General features: G+C 39.1%; 2 protein-coding genes across 2 annotated transcripts; one reads left to right on the forward strand and one right to left on the reverse strand.

The window, feature by feature from the left end:
* The first annotated feature begins 1266 nt into the window (after window positions 1-1266).
* LOC107554125 (TBC1 domain family member 10A-like) lies at window positions 1267-13506 on the forward strand. The gene is made up of 9 exons (XM_016236532.1): window positions 1267-2165; window positions 5472-5571; window positions 5680-5787; window positions 6045-6151; window positions 7626-7740; window positions 7891-7956; window positions 8050-8239; window positions 10938-11092; window positions 11180-13506. The coding sequence occupies exons 1-9, from the start codon at window positions 1309-1311 to the stop codon at window positions 12038-12040; spliced, it is 2559 nt and encodes an 852-aa protein (XP_016092018.1). The 5' UTR covers window positions 1267-1308; the 3' UTR covers window positions 12041-13506.
* Window positions 13507-15771: 2265 nt separating this feature from the next.
* On the reverse strand, window positions 15772-19764 carry LOC107554126 (myosin regulatory light chain 2, skeletal muscle isoform). Its single transcript, XM_016236533.1, has 7 exons — window positions 19667-19764; window positions 18872-18967; window positions 17497-17572; window positions 17312-17416; window positions 17138-17216; window positions 16995-17043; window positions 15772-16649 (listed from the first exon to the last, which is right to left on the reverse strand). The coding sequence occupies exons 1-7, from the start codon at window positions 19667-19669 to the stop codon at window positions 16548-16550; spliced, it is 510 nt and encodes a 169-aa protein (XP_016092019.1). The 5' UTR covers window positions 19670-19764; the 3' UTR covers window positions 15772-16547.
* Between the last annotated feature and the right edge of the window lie 212 nt (window positions 19765-19976).

Here is a 19976-nt window from a genome sequence, read left to right on the forward strand (position 1 = left end):
TCATTTGTGACACTTCAAAAAGTGTTCAATTGTGATACAGTTTCACAATATTTCTCTCTTTACAGTATTACTGATAACCAGCCTTGGTGAGCATAAGAGACTTCTTTCAAAAATATTTAAAATTCTTACTGACCCAAACTTTTGTACGGCCGTGTGTATTCTGGGTTAAATACACATTGCAGCTCTCTCTAAGATCTACAAGTTAAAGGGTTAGTTCACCCAAAATTGAAAATTAGTCCATAAATTACTCACCCTCAAGTCATCCTAGGTGTATATGACTTTCTTCTTTCAGATGAATCCAGTCGGAGTTATATTAAAAATTGTCTTTGATATTTCAAGCTGTTTAATGGCACTCAGTGAGTGTTGCATGCATCAGTCCAAAAGAAGTGAAATAAAAAGCACCCATCCATAATAAAAAGTGTCTCGCACAACTCTGGGGGGGGTGAACAAAGGCCTCCTGTAGCGAATTGATGCGTTTTTGTAAGAAAAATATCCATATTCAAAACGTAATAATCACTTTAATGTAGCTTGCGCCAACAGTTGTACACGGAAGCAGCGTGTCAGTTTGCAAATATTCTAAAATGGGACAACAGCTGGTCTTAAATTTATTAGACACCACACATTAAACGAATTTAAACACAAACTGAAAACAGACTGAGCCAAATTACATTCATAATCAGCCTGACTGTAGTGTGTTCCGTAGTGTGTTGTAGGCTAACTGAATGGGTGAACACACAAATTCACAGGCGCGTCATGCCTGAGACAGCCCGGATTGTGTAACAAGGCTGTCAATCAATACATTTTATTTGTTTTAATATTTGAGATGTTAGAATAGTTTTGTAATTGTGTTAAAATAGGTTAAACAACAATTATTTAACAAATATTATATATGTATAAGAAACTGGGCGGGCCTATTCATCATAGTGGGCGGGTCTATGCCATTCAGGCCGTTCCGCTGGCTACGCCCTTGAATGAGAGTGCTCAGAGATTGTTTTAGGCAACGCCTTTTTATTTGAATGCCTTTTAGGTGTGTATGTTATTATTTTCAGGTGAAACTAATGAGTAATTTTTTTCTTTGGGGTGCTATGATGTGAGACATGCTTGTGGAAATTGACAGAGGATTTGATACAAAAAACTCTACATTAATGTTTTCTTTCTTTTCCTGCAAACTGTGAGAGTATTTGTTACATCTAAACACCTGCTTCATTGCAAACCATTCACGAAATGAGTTCATGCTTTTAATGATATCACAGTGTTTGTTTTTATTCTTGTTTCTCTTTTGATCAGTTGTATCAGTGAGGAGCAGCTATGGCTGAAATCACCGCCCTCACTCCCTCCCCTCCCAGTATGGCTGACCCATCAGTCCCTGCTCCCTCCAGCCCACAGCCTCTCCCCTCAGAATCTCCCATCCCAAAATCATCTCTCTACGGGGACCGAGCCGTGATGGGAAACCCAACATTACAGGCAAGCGGAAAAATCTCTTCTTCTTGGGAGAGCACACCGGGCAAAAACAGTGCCGCTCTCTCTTCAACAGCATCAGTGAGCGCTGCTGGTCCTCCTGAAGAGTTGCTAGCTGCTCCAGATGGAGAGAGAAATGGGAAAAATGATTTAATCGGCCAAACGGAGCGACACACTGAAGCACAAGAGCAACAGATGCCATCATCGCCTGAACTTAATCCCAGTCCTAATCTCTATCCCAACGTTCAAGTCAGCCAGACTTCCAGTCCTGTTCCCCCCGTGGACATTCCTCCTCAGTTTACACCTCCTGCTCCCATTTCCAATCCGGCCCCCTCTTCACAAGACTCCAGGCAAACAGAAGCACAAACAGTCCCCCAGCACGAGTCCGCCCAGAACCCCGATCCCAACACTCCCAGCACTGCCAAGGTGACCCCTGAGCCCCCCTGCACACCCTCCAAGGCTGAGCCCCCAGCCGTACTGGTGCAGGAGTCTGCTTGGTCAGTGGTTCTGCCCTCTGCTTACTCGCGACCAGCCCCGGACACGCTCAGCTACCTGGAGTCAGCCAGCCTAATGTCGGGCACGCTGGAGTCTCTTTCGGGGCTCGGCGAGGACGGCAGCTCTTTTGGGTCAGACTCGGAGATCAACGGTCCAGTGAGGCGTACTGATAAATATGGCTTCCTGGGAGGAGCACAGTATAATGAGGGCAGGTAGGTGTGTGTGAACTGAATGACACAAAACCATATTCTCATATGCTATTTTTATGGTTTCCCTATAAGCACTTAGAGCAAAGAGACACCACTTTAGTTTATAAGAGCATTTGGCATATTTCAGCATGTAAATATTTGTGGTATTTTCCCCTGTAAAAATATATACCTTTCCTGTAAACATATTGAAAAAATTTTCTGCATTTGAGTTTCGACTATACAGAGTAGTCAACTTAAATAATTCTAAGATTAATATAATATTATTTTAAAATAAGTTTACTTAAAATTAATGGAGTTTTTTTACTTATCAAATTATAGCTCAAATAAACATGAAACACTTCATAAACAATTTTTCTTTCATAATCTGATGTGTTTTCAAGTGATTCAGGATATTCATCTGAATATAGCAATGATTATAGCAATGCTGTTTTACAGTATTTGACCATTAAATTTCCTAAAGACCAGACTAGTTTTGTGATCTATCCTTGTCTTCCAACTTTCATTTCTAGTTTAAACTTCAGTAACAAGAATAGTTTTAATGCCCGTTCGCAGCAAGAACAGTAACTTTAACAACAACTATAAAGATAACTATATTAGCATCCACATTAATGCACAACAACATTCTGTTTATTATAAGTGTCCTCTGCCACTATAAATGCTCATGCTCTTTAACATCAGCTGGATTCTGATTGGGCAATGTTTTTTATTGCTCATCAGCTGGAAAAAGTAGTTCTGAAAGTGCTCTAACCAATATGTCGTTATCATTTAGCTGGTGGTGTTGACTTCCCTTTCTCATTAAATTAGACTATTATTAGATTATTTAAACTTTATAGTTACAGTTCTTCCTTGGTTGTGAACTGGCCTTAAGAGTTCGTAATTTGATTCATTTTTATGAATTGGTTCAAATTGTCAGTTACAAAGAATCAAATTAAAACTATGATTCTTTTTCACGATTCATCATCACTACAAATATTCCAAGAATATATATTCTTTTATATTTTTTATATATTAAAAATAATATTTATTGAATGCATTAGTAAAATAAATATTTTTTATTGTGTATTGTCATTTTCTATAAATAAAGTTTATGAATTACAAATTAATAATAGTGTTAATTTAGTGCAAAAGATTGGGGGAAACGAGCACTGATTGTTTTAAACTAATGTTTTAGTGTTTCTAAGCCATTTCTGAACAAGTGCATAAACATGTATATTGAATATTGTCAAAGGCAGAAAAATATTGAGAGATTTAGTTTAAATCGCTCATCCCCATGAACATATATTAAAAAAATATATGATTTTATGTTGACTGCAATTGTATTTAAGGCTTGTTATTTATATAACTAACTGTAATTATATATATATATATAATATATAAATCGCATGCGATATTTAAAAAAAATCACATGCGATATTTAACGCGCATCTTGGCAGTAAAGCCGGTTCTGTAAACCACGTTCATATTCGCATGATTTTTGGCGCAGCTCATTTGTAATTTTTCATTATTCAAATTCTTGTGCATGGCTCTAGTTCATTACTTGGTTTGATAAATCAGAGTAAGCATTTATAATGGATGTGAATGGTAGGGTAATTGGCAGCACCTGATGTGAAGAGTGCTGCTGGGATATTAATAATTCATGCCTATAACCGAGAGCAGGATGAGCATTTGGTGCATTTTTCCTGTGTCCATCTCTCTTGCTCCCTCTCTGTGTCCTTTATGTGCTTGTTGTGAGTGACTCAGATCGTGATGAGAGGGCTCGTCTGAGTCAGAATGCACTGACTGTCTCTCTTTTTGTCTCTCTCTTCCCCCAACTGTCTCTGCTTTATCTCTAGTACTGACTAATTCTGCTAAAATGGGCACTAACACTATCGTTTACATGTGGACGTTTCCTTATTTTTATTCCTGTTCAGCATGAACTTATTAACCACCACATGCTTTTTCGACTATTTAAAATTGGTCGATGTGGGTTAGTCTTAAATTAGACTTTCTCATATGGTTGGCGTGCTGTTTGTCAGATTTAGTTTTCTGCTATTTTTGTTTGTAAGCCATTGTGTCAATCAGACAAGTTCACAAGAACCTGATGTGGCATCTTGTGAAGTTTCAAGGCTAAACAAATCTCAAAGCCTATTTACAAAAAGTCTCATATTTGCTCATATTTTAAATATTATAAAACGAATAGTTCTGGTCCTTGATTCTGATTGACTGAGCCACGTTTGAAGCTGTTGTAAATTACTCTACAAACATACACCTTTGTTTACGTTTGTGTGTTGCTCGGCAACCACTTTGTTGCAACCACAACTGTTTCTGAGGAACTACATTGTTTGGTGGAAGAATATTGTTTTTATTTATATCATTACACTTTATTTGCTCTGTTTTATTTTGTGAAACCTTACTACGTATATGGAATAACCGTTTTATGAAAGCAATAAGCCCCGTGAAGCTGTAGTTTACAGTGAATTTATAACAGCTAGTGGGGTAAACCATGGCTTCTTGGGGCTTATTGCTTTATTATTTTAGGGTATTTCCTTTTTTGTCAAACTGGTGTAGAAATATGTCCGGTTTCATATTTGTTACTTCATATCAGAAGATATCACAATTTTTTATTAGTTGTATTAAATTCAGTACATCTAAACAGTGTAGCTATTTTCAGAGACATTATTTCTTGCCTGTAAGCTACTGACTTGTTCACAACGTTTTCTGATTTCTTTCTACTTTAGAATTCAAGTGAAGGCTGACGTTAACTTAAGTCAAGACATTTTTTTTTTCTAAAAGGTTTCCTGAATAGTGCAAATATTGGCTTTGTGCTGCTATTTAAAACTGTGCGCTGTGTGTCTGAGCATCACGACCAGCACAAATAACGACATTGGCTTACTATCGTTTTTAACAATGATAGACTAGAATGACAGTGTCTGTCATTATAAAACATTATTATTTTTACAATTCTGTTTGGTGGCGCAGAAATTGCATACTTCGCCTTTAAGTAGGACTCAAATCCGAGGCTCAGACTGGAGTTTCTATCTCAGGTGTCAGTCGCTTCTAGTCTGGTATCACTACTGTGCAGTGTTATATTTGTTAATTTGGTACAAAACTCTGTCATTATTAATTCACCAATAACAGAAGATTTCAGGGGTTTCTGATTAGTTTCTGGTTAGTTTTACAGGTGTCTGTTCTCTTAGATTCAATATAAACCCTCTCAGGATTTGAGCCATTTGTCAGAAGCTCAACATTATCTCAGGGCATGGGTGGGTGTTTATAGGTTTATTTGTTGTGTGTGGTTTATGTGTTTGTGAATCCCTCTCTGTATTGTAGTGAGGTGGACATTGCTGTGGCCGTGGCAAGGCAGAGAGAGATGAAATGGTTGGACATGTTCAGAAACTGGGACAAATGGATATCTCGACGCTTTCCAAAGGTCTGTTTCTCACTTAAAGGGTCACGGAAGGCATTACTGACTAGGAATAGAAAATGCTGTGCCTATGAAGGTTTATACATGCTGAGTTATGTTTTCTTTGTGATGCAGGTGAAAGTGCGCTGCAGGAAAGGAATCCCCTCCTCACTCAGATGTAAAGCTTGGCAGCTGCTCTCCAACAGCCAGGAGCTCCTTGAGTCCAATCCTGGAAAGTTTGAGGTACGGTCAGGTTTGATACGTCTTCTGTGAAAACAGTCATGGTGCTAAATCGACTTCTCCCAAGTTCATATGTTGTTGCTGTAAAGCAGTGACCAATAACAACACTTTGTTGCACTGTCAAGAATAATAGTCATACAATCTGGAGCTCTGTAACACCTTTTAAATGTTCTTGTGGTTACTTAGCATGTCATGTAAATCTCAGTTTATCTGCTCAACACACTCTTCTTTTCTTATTTTACACTTTTCTTTTCTCTCAGGAATTGGAGAAAGAGCAGGGAGATCCGAAGTGGTTGGACATCATAGAGAAGGACTTGCACAGGCAGTTCCCATTCCATGAGATGTTTGCTGCTCGGGGAGGACATGGGTAAATGCAGATGAGGGTTTTATCAAGGGAAAGGGTGATGTAAGGCTTTTATTTCGAACATTGCACAATCTGAGAAACTGAAGGAAGGATTTTTTCCTCCTTTTTTTTTTTTAGTCTATTAGTCTGTATTCACTGCATAGTGTGCATATTGATACCAGATAGCCTCAGTTTTATACTTCCCCACACTTTTACTTCACCTCTGCTTCTCATTTTTTCTTTTATATATAGGGTTAGGTACCAAAACCCGGTACCAATATGGCACCGGTACCTATGTAACCAGTATGTACTAGAACTGAATCAGAACGCACATTTCGGTGCCATGCCTGAGCGATCGATTGAAATATTTGTCCTCTGGTTCTCTGAAACGAACGTACGAAGCATCATCACCGGCACCGCAAGTGAACAATAATTTCCCGACTGAGAAAATGCACGTGAACTCAAGTCGGAAAGCTCTAATAATACAAATCCAACAAATCTTTGTAGTAATGAGTGTCCATGTTGTTTTCACATTCTGACTTAAAAGCACAACTCGGGAAATGAGAGCATCCGAGGAGTGCGTGAATGCAGTAATTACACTTGCTCTGATGGCAGCAGGTAGCCTTTCGTTAACTAAGCTAAACATGCTTAAATTAAAATGCCTAAAGCTAAACTTCCCTTATATTCACATTTCTAAACCTGTTGTCCAACAAAAGAGAACATTATAACCTTTTTACTCCACAACACCAGTCAAATGCTTCCTTTTGTGATCTGATGAGGCTTCTTGTCACAGAATGAGGCAGAAAATATGTTCCATATGCTACTTTAAAAAGAATACATCGATTAGCAATGGATTATAAATATACTTAATTGTTATGAAAATACCAGAGATGGCTTGAATAACATAAATAAACTATATTGTCGCAGTCGAGTGTTTACTGTCTTTGTTTTATCATTCAAAACGTTTAAATGTTCTGTTTACACAGTTACAGCTATAATAGTGCCTTTGTCCATTTAAGGGATTTCCTGGAGGGTCATGAGTTCCTACTTCTGTGACTGGATATGTGGATTTTCTGTGCGAGGGCGCCCTCTGGCGTCCAGTATGAATGAAACAGACATCATGTGTTTATAGTGCTAATGGCCAATCCATCATTTTTGGGGGAATTTTTATTTATTTAATTTTTAATAAGTATCAGTTCAGGCACCGGAACTGTTTTAAAAGTATCGATTTGGCACCGGTATCGAGAAAAGAAAAAAAAAACCTATGTATATATAGGGGGATATATCTATGCCTGATATCTAAGCAAATTATATCTTTCAATTCAAACAGAACACTAATTAATAGTAATAATAATAGTAGTTTTTATATATACATACCACAGAAATAAATATCAGCATTTTTTATTGTCCAGACTTCCATTAATCAGTGTGTGTTTGTGTCTGTGTGTCTCTCTGTGTGCGTGTGTGTGTGTGTGTGTGTGTGTGTGTGTGTTTTCAGGCAGCAGGACCTGTACCGTATACTGAAGGCCTACACAGTCTATCGGCCAGATGAGGGCTACTGTCAGGCCCAGGCACCAGTGGCAGCAGTGCTGCTCATGCACATGCCTGCTGAGGTAAGACAGACTTGAACAAAGCTAAACAGCTGTCTGTTGCTCTGCTAGGCTGTCTTTCTTTAAAAAGAACAACAGGGTGAAGAAAATATGACTTACAGGAATATCACAGGATATAAAACTGTCAACATCTTCACTGTCATTTTCTTCTAGCAAGCCTTCTGGTGTCTTGTGCAAATCTGTGAGAAATACTTGCCTGGCTACTACAGTGCTGGGTTGGTGAGTACTGCAACTCAAAGAGACTCTTTTCTGGACCAGAGAAGAGAGTGTATTTTTTTGAACTCCTCTTTCTTCTCTTCTCCTGTCCCTCAGGAAGCTATTCAGCTGGACGGAGATATTTTCTTCTCTCTTCTGAGGAGAGTTTGTCCCATGGCTTATCGTCACCTGAAGAAATTTAAGATCGACCCCATCTTGTACATGACAGAGTGGTTTATGTGCATTTTCTCCCGTACGCTGCCTTGGTCTTGTGTCCTGCGTGTCTGGGACATGTTCTTCTGTGAAGGTCAGTCATACACATTAGAGAATAAAAGCACCTGTGATAAGTGATGCTTTTACTGTATGGAGTTAAAAATTGTTACATTTGTGCAAATTATTTATCGGTTTAAATTAAACATGACTTCAAATTTGAAATAATATAATATAATGGTAATGTTTTTTTTAAAGGTTTTGACAGAAATCTTTTATGCGTACAAAGGCTGCATTTATTTGAGCTAAAATATTGTGAAATATTATTACAATTTAAAATAACCATTTATTTTTGTCTGTTTATTCCTGTAAATTAATTTATTATAAGTAATTTATTCCTGAGATGACAGCTGAATCTTCAGCAGCAATTACTCCTGTCTTCGGTGTCCCATGATCTTTTATTCATTCTAATATGCTGATTTGATGCTCAAGAAACACTTATTATAAATATTTTTCTGGAAACCGTGATGCATTTTTTTCCAGGATTCTATGAAAAGAAATAGAAAATAAAATAAAGTTCAGAACAACATTTATTTGAAATATAAATCTTTTGTGACATTATAAATGAACTTTTAAACTCTGACACATACTTGCATGTAAAATGTGCATACTTTTTTGGTATATGTAATTCTTTAAAGGGGTCATATGATGTTGCTAAAAAGAACATTATTTTGTGTATTTGGTGTAATGAAATGTGTTTATGGAGTTTAAGGTTAAAAAAAACACATTATTTTCCACATACTGTACATTATTGTTTCTCCTCTATGCCCCGCCTTTCTGAAACACGTTGATTTTTAGAAAGCTCATCGGTCTGAAAAGCAAGGTGTGCTGTGATTGGCCAGCTATCCAGTGCATTGTGATTGGTTGAATACCTCAAGCGTGTGACGGAAATGTTACGCCCCTTACCATACTGTGATGGCCTGTCCGGCCAGAGCGATGATTCAAAAACATTAAACCGCATTATAAACGAGGCATTCGTTGCATCCAGTGGGGACATAATTACGGATTATAATGACGACTTCTGTCTTTTTACGCGTTGCATTGCATCGTGCCGCGTAAACATAAAACCATGTCTGCATTTGTGATCGAAGAAATGACAAACAACAAGCCCTACTCTACACTGCCCAAAAAACTCGCTTTAAATGTAAAAATATAAAATATAAAAACTCTTTAAATATAAAAAAACGTACTTACAGTCCATGAGTCAGAACAGCCGACATTGTAGTCTACTCTCCCAGGATCAGGAAACAGTCCTCCATAAAATGTGCTGTATAGGCCTGTCGCAATAATCAATATATCGACTTATCGCACCATATATGTACATGACCTCAATAATTTTTGGTGACGCAATATATCGCCCATTATGTTTACTTAAAAATTAATGTCACCATGTTTTGTACATTCCATTTGCGCTATAGGCCTGTCGCAATAATCAATATATCGACTTATCGCACCATATATGTACATGACCTCAATCATTTTTGGTGACGCAATATATCGCCCATTATGTTTACTTAAAAATTAATGTCACCATGTTTTTTACATTCCATTTGCTCCTGTGTCTTTAGCAGCTTCTTGAACATAACGTGGTGTAGTCATGAGGTGCTAGTTCAAATTTAAAAAATGCTTCTTCAAAAAAGTTTCATCTTCAGATATGGTCTTGTTTAGGGATCTGTGCCTTTGTGTTTTTCAGCAATAGTGTGTACCCTTAATTTACAGTGAAAAGAAGGTCAGGGAAAAATCTGTAGATGAAAAAATCTCCATACAAGTTTTTCTTTTTTTCTACTTGTTACTTTGCGCTTTTTGTTAGAAAATGTTTATTTACTATTTATTCAGGTTTTTTAAGGTATCTTATATTTTGATAATTTCCATGATCTAAATATTCTTAAAAATGAAACATTTGTTGTCATTTGGAAGTGTGTAGGCCTTCTTGCATTATTATGCCGTTACATTATGATTATATATTCAGTGGCATAAAATGGTCAATAATATCGCTTATCGCAGTTATTTCTGGGGAAATATATCGCACAGCAAAAAGTTGTTATCGTGACAGGCCTAGTGCTGGACACATCTGAATATTTGGTGTTCTGGAGCAGTGTTGTAAATGCAACTTAACCACTGATTTCTAGTCGTGTCCATTTTTGGAAAGCCGATTTCGAAATACAGCGTCACACACCGCGGCCTTGAGTGAGCGGCGGCGGGCTAGAGTGAGGAACGGCCGGAGGGCTGAGTGACCAGAGGTGGAGGGCTTGCGGCAACCACATGTGACGACCCCGGGCTGGACTCCGCTTTGTCCACGGTGAAAGCCTTCATGACATGGCGGCGGCGGCAACAACAATGAACATTTGGGCGGCGTTATGCAAATCTTCCCACATAGCGACGTAGATATGTGGGGGCGTGTTAGAATGAGCTGTTTTAGGTAGGCGTGGCTGACTCTTAACTTTTATAAAGAATATCTCTTTGGATTTGAGACTTTAGTCTTTGCAACTTTACAGATCTTCGTTGTTTCACCCAATGCCGAAACAGGAAGCATTTATTACTTAGCCTTTTATTAGTTTTTTTTGAAGGTGGCTATCTGAATTGATAAGATCAGCTATATAATTAGTAGTCAATTCTATTGTACTGGGTGCCATCGTGTACATAGACCTCTAGTGCCATCTGTGCCAGTCTAGCCCCACAATCCCCCTCTGCCCATCACCCGAGGTTGTATTTTTTTTCCCCGTGTTGTTTGTCAGGAGTGAAGATTGTGTTCAGGGTGGGTCTGGTGTTACTCAAGCAGATGTTGGGGTCTGTGGATAAGCTCCGTGAGATGCAGGGCATGTATGAGACCATGGAGCGACTGAGGAACATCCCACCTGAAGCTATCAGGGAGGAAGTTCTGGTGCAAGAGGTGCGTGCTCTTACGAGAGAACACGCAATAGAGAAGTAGCTGTAGAATATGCCTTATCCTTCCTCTTACTCTCTACTCTGTTTTCAGGTTATCACTCTGTCTGTGACGGAGGCCCTCATTGAGAGGGAGTGCAGTATTCAGGTGCGCAAGTGGCGGGAATCTCGTGGAGAGTTGACTCACCAACCAGTTCGCCGTTTACACGGAACACGGGCCATCTTCGAGCAGAAACACCGGGCTGCTGCAATCAGTTCTGGCGGCAGCCTGTCGTTCCTGGGCAGTCATGTCCCTCCCCCTGGACCCTTACGTGCATCATCAAGCCTCCTGTCACTTTCTGGTCTTAGAAAGTCCAAGATGCCATTCCACTCACAGAACAAGAAGGGCTCCACTTCTGGCAGCTTTGGCCAGGATATCGTCCCACTGCAGCCCCTTGGGGGCGGCATCAGTGCAGTGGCCTCAAAACCTCCTGTGCCATCTGCCGCTAACGCTGGAGCCGGTGGGCGGCCGCCAGTGCCACATGGGCCCAGTCCGCTAGCTACAACATCATCTACTACCACGCCACCAGCTCCAACTGCACACGCGTCCAGCACGCATATGCTCCAGCCGTCACCTAAAGTCGTCTCTGAACATATCACCCCCACAATCCCATCGCCCACCGCAAACAACGCCCCATTACCACCTTGCCCAGAAACCGCAAAAACGGCAGTGGAGGAAGATGGAAAAAAGAAAAAGAAAACCAAGGAGGACAAGAAGCGAGAGAAAGAGGAGGAGAAGCAAAAATCACAGGAGAAGAAAGAGAAAGAGAAAACCGAGAAAGAAAGGATGAAGAAGAAGGAGAAAGCTGAGAAAGAGAAGAAAAAGGAGAAGGGGCCTAAGAAAAAAGACAAAGGGGGAGGAGGAGAGACTGAGGAGAAGAACGGAGCTGCAGCAGCAGCAAAAGATTTGACCTAATTCCTGCCACGTCTCTCGTTCAGCAAGAGGAAAAGCATGAGAATGGCGGAAAAAAGAGGACAAGGAATCAAAACGGCTGCAGACTGGTGCAAAGAGTAAGAGAGACAGAGAGCGAATCACCTGGAATGTCCATTTCATCTCAAGTACTCATTTCACAAGGATAAGTGGATCACTGCATCTGCCCCACGTCTCTCATCATCTCATCTGCACTGTGCTTTCACCCAATGCCGAAACAGGAAGCATTTATTACTTAGCCTTTTATTAGTTTTTTTTAAGGTGGCTATCTGAATTGATAAGATCAGCTATATAATTAGTAGTCAATTCTATTGTACTGGGTGCCATCGTGTACATACACCTCTAGTGCCATCTGTGCCAGTCTAGCCCCACAATCCCCCTCTGCCCATCACCCGAGAGGTGTCTCAACCAGAATACCTGAATAAAACTCTTCTGTGGCGAGAAAAGCATGGCGGTGACTTGTAATAACTTATCTCTGAGTGTTCTGGAGGACCTATTTATTCATTATACTGTTGATTGTTAAGAGTGTGTTTGTGTGCTCTTGTATGTCTGTGCCTTGGCAGTGTAGTGAATGGTGTCACAGTCTCGTGCTGCAGACCGGTCTCGTCTTTCTTCTCTCTTTTCAATCTGTCAAAGGAGCTCGTCCTTACAGTTGCACTTTTGTAAGAGGAATTAATAAGTGTTAGGGGGAGTGGAGGAGCTAAATTGAACTGGGGGGAAAGGTACGTTCTCCTTTAAAACAGTGGAAAGTGCCACTTTTAACTATCCATTTTAAAAGAATTTGAATATCCAAGTCAACATAATTACTAAAAGGAAATTAAAACTGTTCATGATTTGTGTACCTGTCTCTCTCCACTCTAAGACTCTCAAGCCATCATTACATCAGCCTCACCTAAAATTTCCTTTTGACGCCAAAGAGCTTATTTGATGTTTTTCTTTCTTCTTTTTCAAATAAATTGCATCACGTAAAGTGTGGTAAAAGTTACATTTTGCCAAGCGTGTCAGTCACTCCAGATATCCGTGTGATTTGGTGTTAATGATCTTGATGTTGATATGGATGTAGAGTTCAGACTAGGATTTTAATAAATGTATGCACTGAGGCCTGTTGATTTTCACCACTAACCTTGATCGGTTTGTTAATGTAGGGCACTTGAGCTCACATTGACTCCTTAAGTCTGCGCCTTGTTGGATGGGAAGGGTTTGGTGCAGCACTGTAGCATTAACCTTTGACCTTTGAAGCTCTTGGCTTCAAACTGTAATATTTTGATGTATAAACTATTAATTTAATAGGATGAAACCATATACTATCTATTACAGCTACTATTAGTTTTGTTTTGAATTAGATTTTTTATTTTTCTATGCAAGTATGCAGAGGCCTGGTAGACTGGAATGGCAGTGAGCTTGGTTTTAGGAGAGCGATGCATTTAATCACAGGATTTATTTTTATTTTATTTTTAAGCGCTGAAAATTATTTTTGCACATTTTTCTCCCAACATCCTGGAGGACAAAAACAAGCAGTTATTTATTTTAGACATGTTATTATCACTAGCTTGTCTAATATTACTGCAGTATTTGTGTTATGGGAGATGGTGATTTCATACTGATTATTATTTCATTCTGATCTTTTATTATTATTATTATTATGTCCTATTGAAGGGGGAAGTGATCCCAAAGAGAAAAGGAGTGGATCAATCAAATGTATGCTAGGCATTTTTGTGTTAATTAAACATGTAAAATACAATCCTTAACAAAAGTTTCACCCAAAGAGTGTTACTCTTGATGTGAAGTGAACACTGGCGAATTGAACTCCAACGTAATGCACTGACCCCTCAGTATTAAGAATTATTCTGATACATTCACCAGGTGATTGGACCATACTTACTAAACTCCTACTTGATATATAGTATTTTCTGTCAAGACAGAAGAGACCTGAAGTGGTTTCTAGGTTGCAATATGGTAGCCAAATTCTCTGTCAATGTCCTGCGTTTCCTGGACTTGTTCAGTCTCAACTGCAGGGGGTCAAACCTCAGCCTCACCTGTCAGTGGTGCCCTCACTGACCTCAGTGGTCCTTGCTTCCTCTAAAGGCACAACTGTTCAAATGGAAAGCAAGCAAATTATGTCTATGCAAATTTTATGTTCCTAACTATGGCACAATGTAGATGTTGACATTTGTGTTGTGGCCAGCAGGGGGCTCAGACTCCCTTCACTGTTGACAGCAGCACTGGAAATGTGTAAGGAAAGGTGGAGTGGGATGTCTTATAATCCTGAAGAATTGCTCTAAGTTCAAAGTACTAGCATAAACCTGGTTTTGCGCCTGTCAGGCCACCACTAACACCATCTTGTCTATATTGCCAACCAAGGGTACGACAGGTGGACTTAAAATGGTTTGGATGCTGTGCTCACCAATAATTAATGCAAGGCCATCCAGTGTTGGTTTACTAACACTCTTGAGACAGCTGGGACTGGGTGTAAAGTAGTTTGATTTGTCTTGTGGATTTACGCATTGGTGAATATGACCCAATGTATGTTGTAGGATTGTTGTAAAATTAATTTTAAATAATTTTCATTTTCATTTTAATGTGTTTAGGTTCGTTCTCTCATCCTGTCCTTTGTATGTCTCATGCTTGTTTTTATGTTTACATGAAACCATTTACAGTTGAGAATGAAATAAATTCATAGATGAAGACAGTTGTTGTAAAACTGCAGAAGAGGAAGTTCACAGTTTATTTAATAATTGCAGTTGTGATGAATAATAAATCATAATATATTAAAATCTCCCTCAAGAGTGTGTTTCTTTCTGTTAATGTAATGAGTCATTTTAAGTGACATGGAACTATTGTGATACAGTGAATTAGTCACCTTACGACGAAATTGTGAGGTTTTCATGTGTCGTGCTTGGATACATATCCAATGGTTTTTTTCCACACGGCCTCAGGTAACTAAAGGGTGTTGGGTGCTGTTTAATCGAAAACTTTTTTTTTTAATAAGAAATTTCTTATGAATGTTAACCTTATGTGGAAATGTGCCTAAAGTAATGTTTTGCTCGTATGGCACTGACTCCAAGCGCGCGCACAGAGACTACAAGGAATGGCGCGATTTGTTTCGGTCAAATGAAGGTAACGTTAAGCGATACACCCTGAGAAGGTGGTCTTGTATAACCTTGGTAGGGTTTTATTTTGCTGTGTTGTCTGATTGAGTGTGCATTACAACCCTTAACCAATAAATAAATATGCTTGAGAACGTAATAAAACAAATCAGTTTTTGGTTTAAGACCTTTAATATCTACATCAACTTGTAGTTTGGGCTCTTAGTTATTCATTTAAAAGGGTATACAACCAATTGTACTGGTTTAAATGTTAAATCAGAAATTCACAGTTTTAAACAAATGCTTTTTTTGGTCAAATTGGAACATTTTTCTCCATTAATAATTAGAAAACGAGCAGTTAATGCTGAAAATATGAAAAACTTCTTGGAATGATGTGAATGTGACGGAGTAGCTATGCTATTGCAGTTGTAGTAGTCATTGTCCAGCAGATATCATGCTCGCAGTATGTTTTCATACGGCTGGTCACCCTTGTGATTTACTGCATCATAGACCTGCAGTCTTATGTAATCTTCCATAACTTATATTACCGTCTCTATGCTCTGTAATTACAGATGAGACCGTTTTATCCCGCCTATCACACATAGCCAGCAGACACAGCATTACAAAAAGGTTTTATTCACAGTTTGTGTCTTTTTATTGGTTACAGAAGAGTTTCTGACAGAGCAAAGCAGGCCCAGATGCAGAAAGCAAAAGGGTTGATAAAAAATAAAAAACATGGACAGAGAAATAGCGAAGAGGAGGGGAGAGAGGGACCGAAGAGGATATGTTTTCTTTCCTCTGCAGTCCCCATTCTCCTCTCTTCTATGGACAGTCTGTCTCTAACTCGCTCCGCGATGTACTCTCGGTACAAAACCCTCATTTTGTCTTTCTTTTTAGTCAACTGTCAGGCGAAAGAAACAAGAATGATGACTGGTTCCTCTATTATAGAGTGAGATCACTCCATCTTGCCTCTTTTTCCCTCAGAATGAGCACTCTTCCACATTTATCTAAAGAGAGCTATAGATGTCTTCAACCCTCAAAACAGCAGCAGAAGATGCTGCAACTTTCATGCACGAGAGGTGGTCTTGGGTAATGAGTGAGAAACAGAGAGAAAGTATGTATGTGAGAGATACAGTAATGATGTTCATTTTATTGAAAACAATCCTATATCCCCACTTGACAGACACCGTGGTCATGAGCCTCTCCACCCTCCCAATTCAGCCTCTGCGAGACAAGTCTTTGGAGAGATGGAGAGAGTAAGTGCTTGAGAGTAACAAAGATGATGGAAAGGAAGAAAGGGAGGAAGAAACAAAGAAAGAGAAGGAGGACAGAGAACAGACTGGGAGAGTAAAGCAGTGAGGGATACACGTTCATCTCTTCATATTCTGTCTTGTCTCCACGACCGTTTACTCCTCCTTCTCCTCTCCGTGTGTGATGACGTAGCAGATGTTCTTGTAGTCAACATTGCCAGCAACATCTGGGGGGAAGGCGGCCCACAGATTCTTCATCTGATAGATGAAGAACAAAGAATTTAGATTAAATAAATATTAAACAATTATCATTTAAGAATGATCATTTTCTAATACAGAAAAAATAGATTAAAGTTGCAGTGAAACGGAAATTGTGACAGATCTTTTATGCATTGTGACACATCCAAGTGAAATGGATAATTGAAGTAGAAAAAAATTGTAAGCCGGGTCTTGATTTTATTGGACCAAATGATTGGAAAAGTCCAGCATACATCACCAGACGGAAGAATCATTCACAATAAGATTAATAACATGCATTTAGAAAATAGATGAATTGCCATTTCATGCTGATTTAAAACTATGAAGAACAACATGTAATCTCACCTCCTCTGCAGAGAACCTGTCGCACTGAGTGGTCAGAAGCTCCTCAAGGCTGGAAAGAGAGATAACGAATAGCAGTCAGACTTGGAAACATTGATTTTTTTTTTTTGCACATGGAAATAAAAAGTGAGTTAATATAAACTTACAATTGCTTCTTGATTAAGCCAGTGGCCTCTGGGTCCAGCACCTTGAAGGCAGACACAATGACGTCTTCAGGGTCAGCACCTTTCAGAGACACGGAAAGCAAGTTACACTGACTGAATACCACAATGATTGGTAAACTGAAGGGAAAACGGCCAGAAAAAGGGACTTTTGCATACCCTTCAGCTTCTCTCCGAACATGGTGAGGAAAACGGTGAAGTTGATTGGGCCGCTGGCTTCCTTGATCATGGCCTCCAGCTCCTCATTCTTCACGTTCAGCTGGCCTACAAAGAGACAAGGATGGTCAGCACACATTCATGGATATATTTACAAAGGACACAAGTGACACAAGGCATAAACTCACCCATTGAGGCCAACACGTCCCTAAGGTCGTCTTTGCTGATGATACCGTCTCTGTTCTGGTCAATGATTGTGAAAGCCTATGCGTGCAGGACATAAAAAAAATGACAAGCACATTGTTACAGGTGTTTGTGGTGATGGAAATTGAGCCTGCTCACAGTTGTAAACCAATGACTAATTTAACAAGAAATCTTCCCCTTGTAGCTTTTTTCTCTTCCCTGACAGTAGTAGTAAAATCACATGAAACTCAAGAAGGGGCTTGAATAACAGCAGCTGCTAACTCCCACCTGGCCCCCACAGAGACCCTCGCTGATCCTTCTTTCCATCTGGGAGATGTGTTAATCAATCCCAACTGTAATGTCAGACATTCCTGAAGAGGCACTTGAGAAGGCTGTATCATTTATTAATAAACCATTCAAACCACTTCACATCCTTACTTAGCTCACTTGCACTAGCCTGACGCTAATTCCAGTCACCTCACCCATTTAGCATGTGCGTACATACTTTTTTACTTAGTGTCTGAGATAATTATATTAATTTAGAGTAATCACAATGTTTAAGAACCGAAAGTATGGTCAACTGGTAAATCTGTTTTTTTTTCTGGCCTTTTGTGCATTATCTGTCATTTCAAGGTCCACTCAGAATTCTAATATGCATTTAATGATCCTTTCCTGCAACTACCCTTAAACATAATCCTCATGAACTATTCTTTATTTCCCTTTTCCTTTCTCTTTTATCTTGTTCATCATATATTTCACATGATCTCTTTCTGTTTTTCTGGCATGCACTATGATCTTCAGCTGCCATCCCATTGGGATCAGAAATGTCTGACAGATGGGAGGGCAGAGAAGAGGCTCTTTTTTTGGGATATTAGCAGACAAGACAAAAAGACTAGATGGTGTCGATCTGCTGACTCAGTCCAGTTGCTGTACTGACCATCAAACAAGCCTTAATATAGATAAGTTTTGACCTGATAACAAAATTTGATTATATTAGCATTAGAATTCCAGTTCAGAAGCAACCTCTGTGATAAGTCGCAGTGGTAATTTGTTGCACTGAACTGATGTCTGGTAACATTTACCCCCAACAATCTCATTTGGAGTTTGATAATACATAATAAAGTGATAGAATGTAACCACACACACACACACACACACACACACACACACACACACACATATACACATATATATATATATATTATTTATTTATTTATTTTCCCCCAATATAAATTACCTAAAAATATGACGTCTATTAAGTACCAATGTATCTGACACAGGTAAATTGGTATGCTTGTTGTATTGTGTTAAAAATTAAACCAATCCCATAATGAAAGTGTAAGTACAGGTGAACATTATAAGATCTGAAAAAATATTTACCTCTTTGTACTCCTGAATCTGGCTCTGCTCAAACATGGAGAAGACATTGGAGGAACCCTCTCCTCCTCCTGCCCTCCTCTTGGCCTTCTTGGGTGACTAGAAATAATTTTTGTTTTTTTACATTCAGTACAGCTGAATAGTGCATATTTCCTCTGTGTTGTTAACAATAATACATGATGACATAATTTGAAAAACAAAATCAGACACTCACATTGCAGTGCCACACATAGCTTAGAGACACAAGACTCTCATTCATAAGACATTTTAACATATTTATTGTTAATAAAACCCTGTTCAGCCACATTCTAATGAAACACACATTTTTACATGTGATATACATCCAAATAATGACGTTTGCATAGGATACTCCTCAATGATTAATAAAACCGTATTCATTAGCTTTACGTTAGCATATTATGCGTTCTGGTGAAACTTGAAATATTCAATATTTTCTTAATTTGGCATCTTACATAAAATAAAAAAATACAAAAAAATACCATATTTCATGGGAAGAGAAAGCAAAACCACTCAGTTTAACGGTTTATAACTGCTGGTCCTGGTTCCAACAACATAGGTTCAGAAAGAGCAGCTTCAGAAAAATTGCCCAGTTTATCAAATCCTGTTAAAGTTATTATAAGTCCACAGTTCAATTATCCAAGAATCAGACGCTGATTCAAAATGCAAGCTCTCTTCCATTCAACCCTTCTGAGACTGAGGCATTATGTCCTTGGTTCCTACTGTATGTGTCCACCTAGATGGTGTGGCCAGGTAACATCTAAGGTTCAGGTTACTCACCATGCTGAGACGGTATGTGTGAACTCTAAGAAGCTCAAGAAGTGAAGACTGAAGCCGCGTAGTGACTTGTTCCTTGGCGGCTTATATACTGCCGAAGGCCCCTTGCTAATTATAGATCCAACCTTAAGTGTGGCTTGGGAAAAAGACAGAGGAAAGAAATAGAGACAGGGAAAACTATGAAAGGGGAGAGAGATGAGGTAGGGGTAAAGTGATGAAGGATCATAGGGTGGGATGCACTATCATCTTACAGTGCTCAGAAATAGCTATTGGAGTCTTGGAATTGGATGAATCTGATACTGATGGCAGTAGT

This window comes from Sinocyclocheilus grahami, unplaced genomic scaffold, assembly GCF_001515645.1.
Source record: "Sinocyclocheilus grahami isolate Dianchi unplaced genomic scaffold, SAMN03320097.WGS_v1.1 scaffold491.1, whole genome shotgun sequence".
NCBI lineage: Eukaryota > Metazoa > Chordata > Actinopteri > Cypriniformes > Cyprinidae > Sinocyclocheilus > Sinocyclocheilus grahami.

Bases quoted from the DNA above. Each gene is read 5' to 3' on its own strand.
- LOC107554125 (XM_016236532.1), top strand. From the start codon at position 1,309: ATGGCTGAAATCACCGCCCTCACTCCCTCCCCTCCCAGTATGGCTGAC. The intron at 5,788-6,044 runs GTACGGTCAGGT...CTTTTCTCTCAG, and splicing joins CCAATCCTGGAAAGTTTGAG to GAATTGGAGAAAGAGCAGGG. The intron at 8,240-10,937 runs GTCAGTCATACA...GTTGTTTGTCAG, and splicing joins GGACATGTTCTTCTGTGAAG to GAGTGAAGATTGTGTTCAGG.
- LOC107554126 (XM_016236533.1), bottom strand. The intron at 17,217-17,311 runs GTATGCAAAAGT...TGTCTCTGAAAG, and splicing joins GTTCGGAGAGAAGCTGAAGG to GTGCTGACCCTGAAGACGTC. The intron at 17,044-17,137 runs GTAAGTTTATAT...CTCTCTTTCCAG, and splicing joins GGCTTAATCAAGAAGCAATT to CCTTGAGGAGCTTCTGACCA.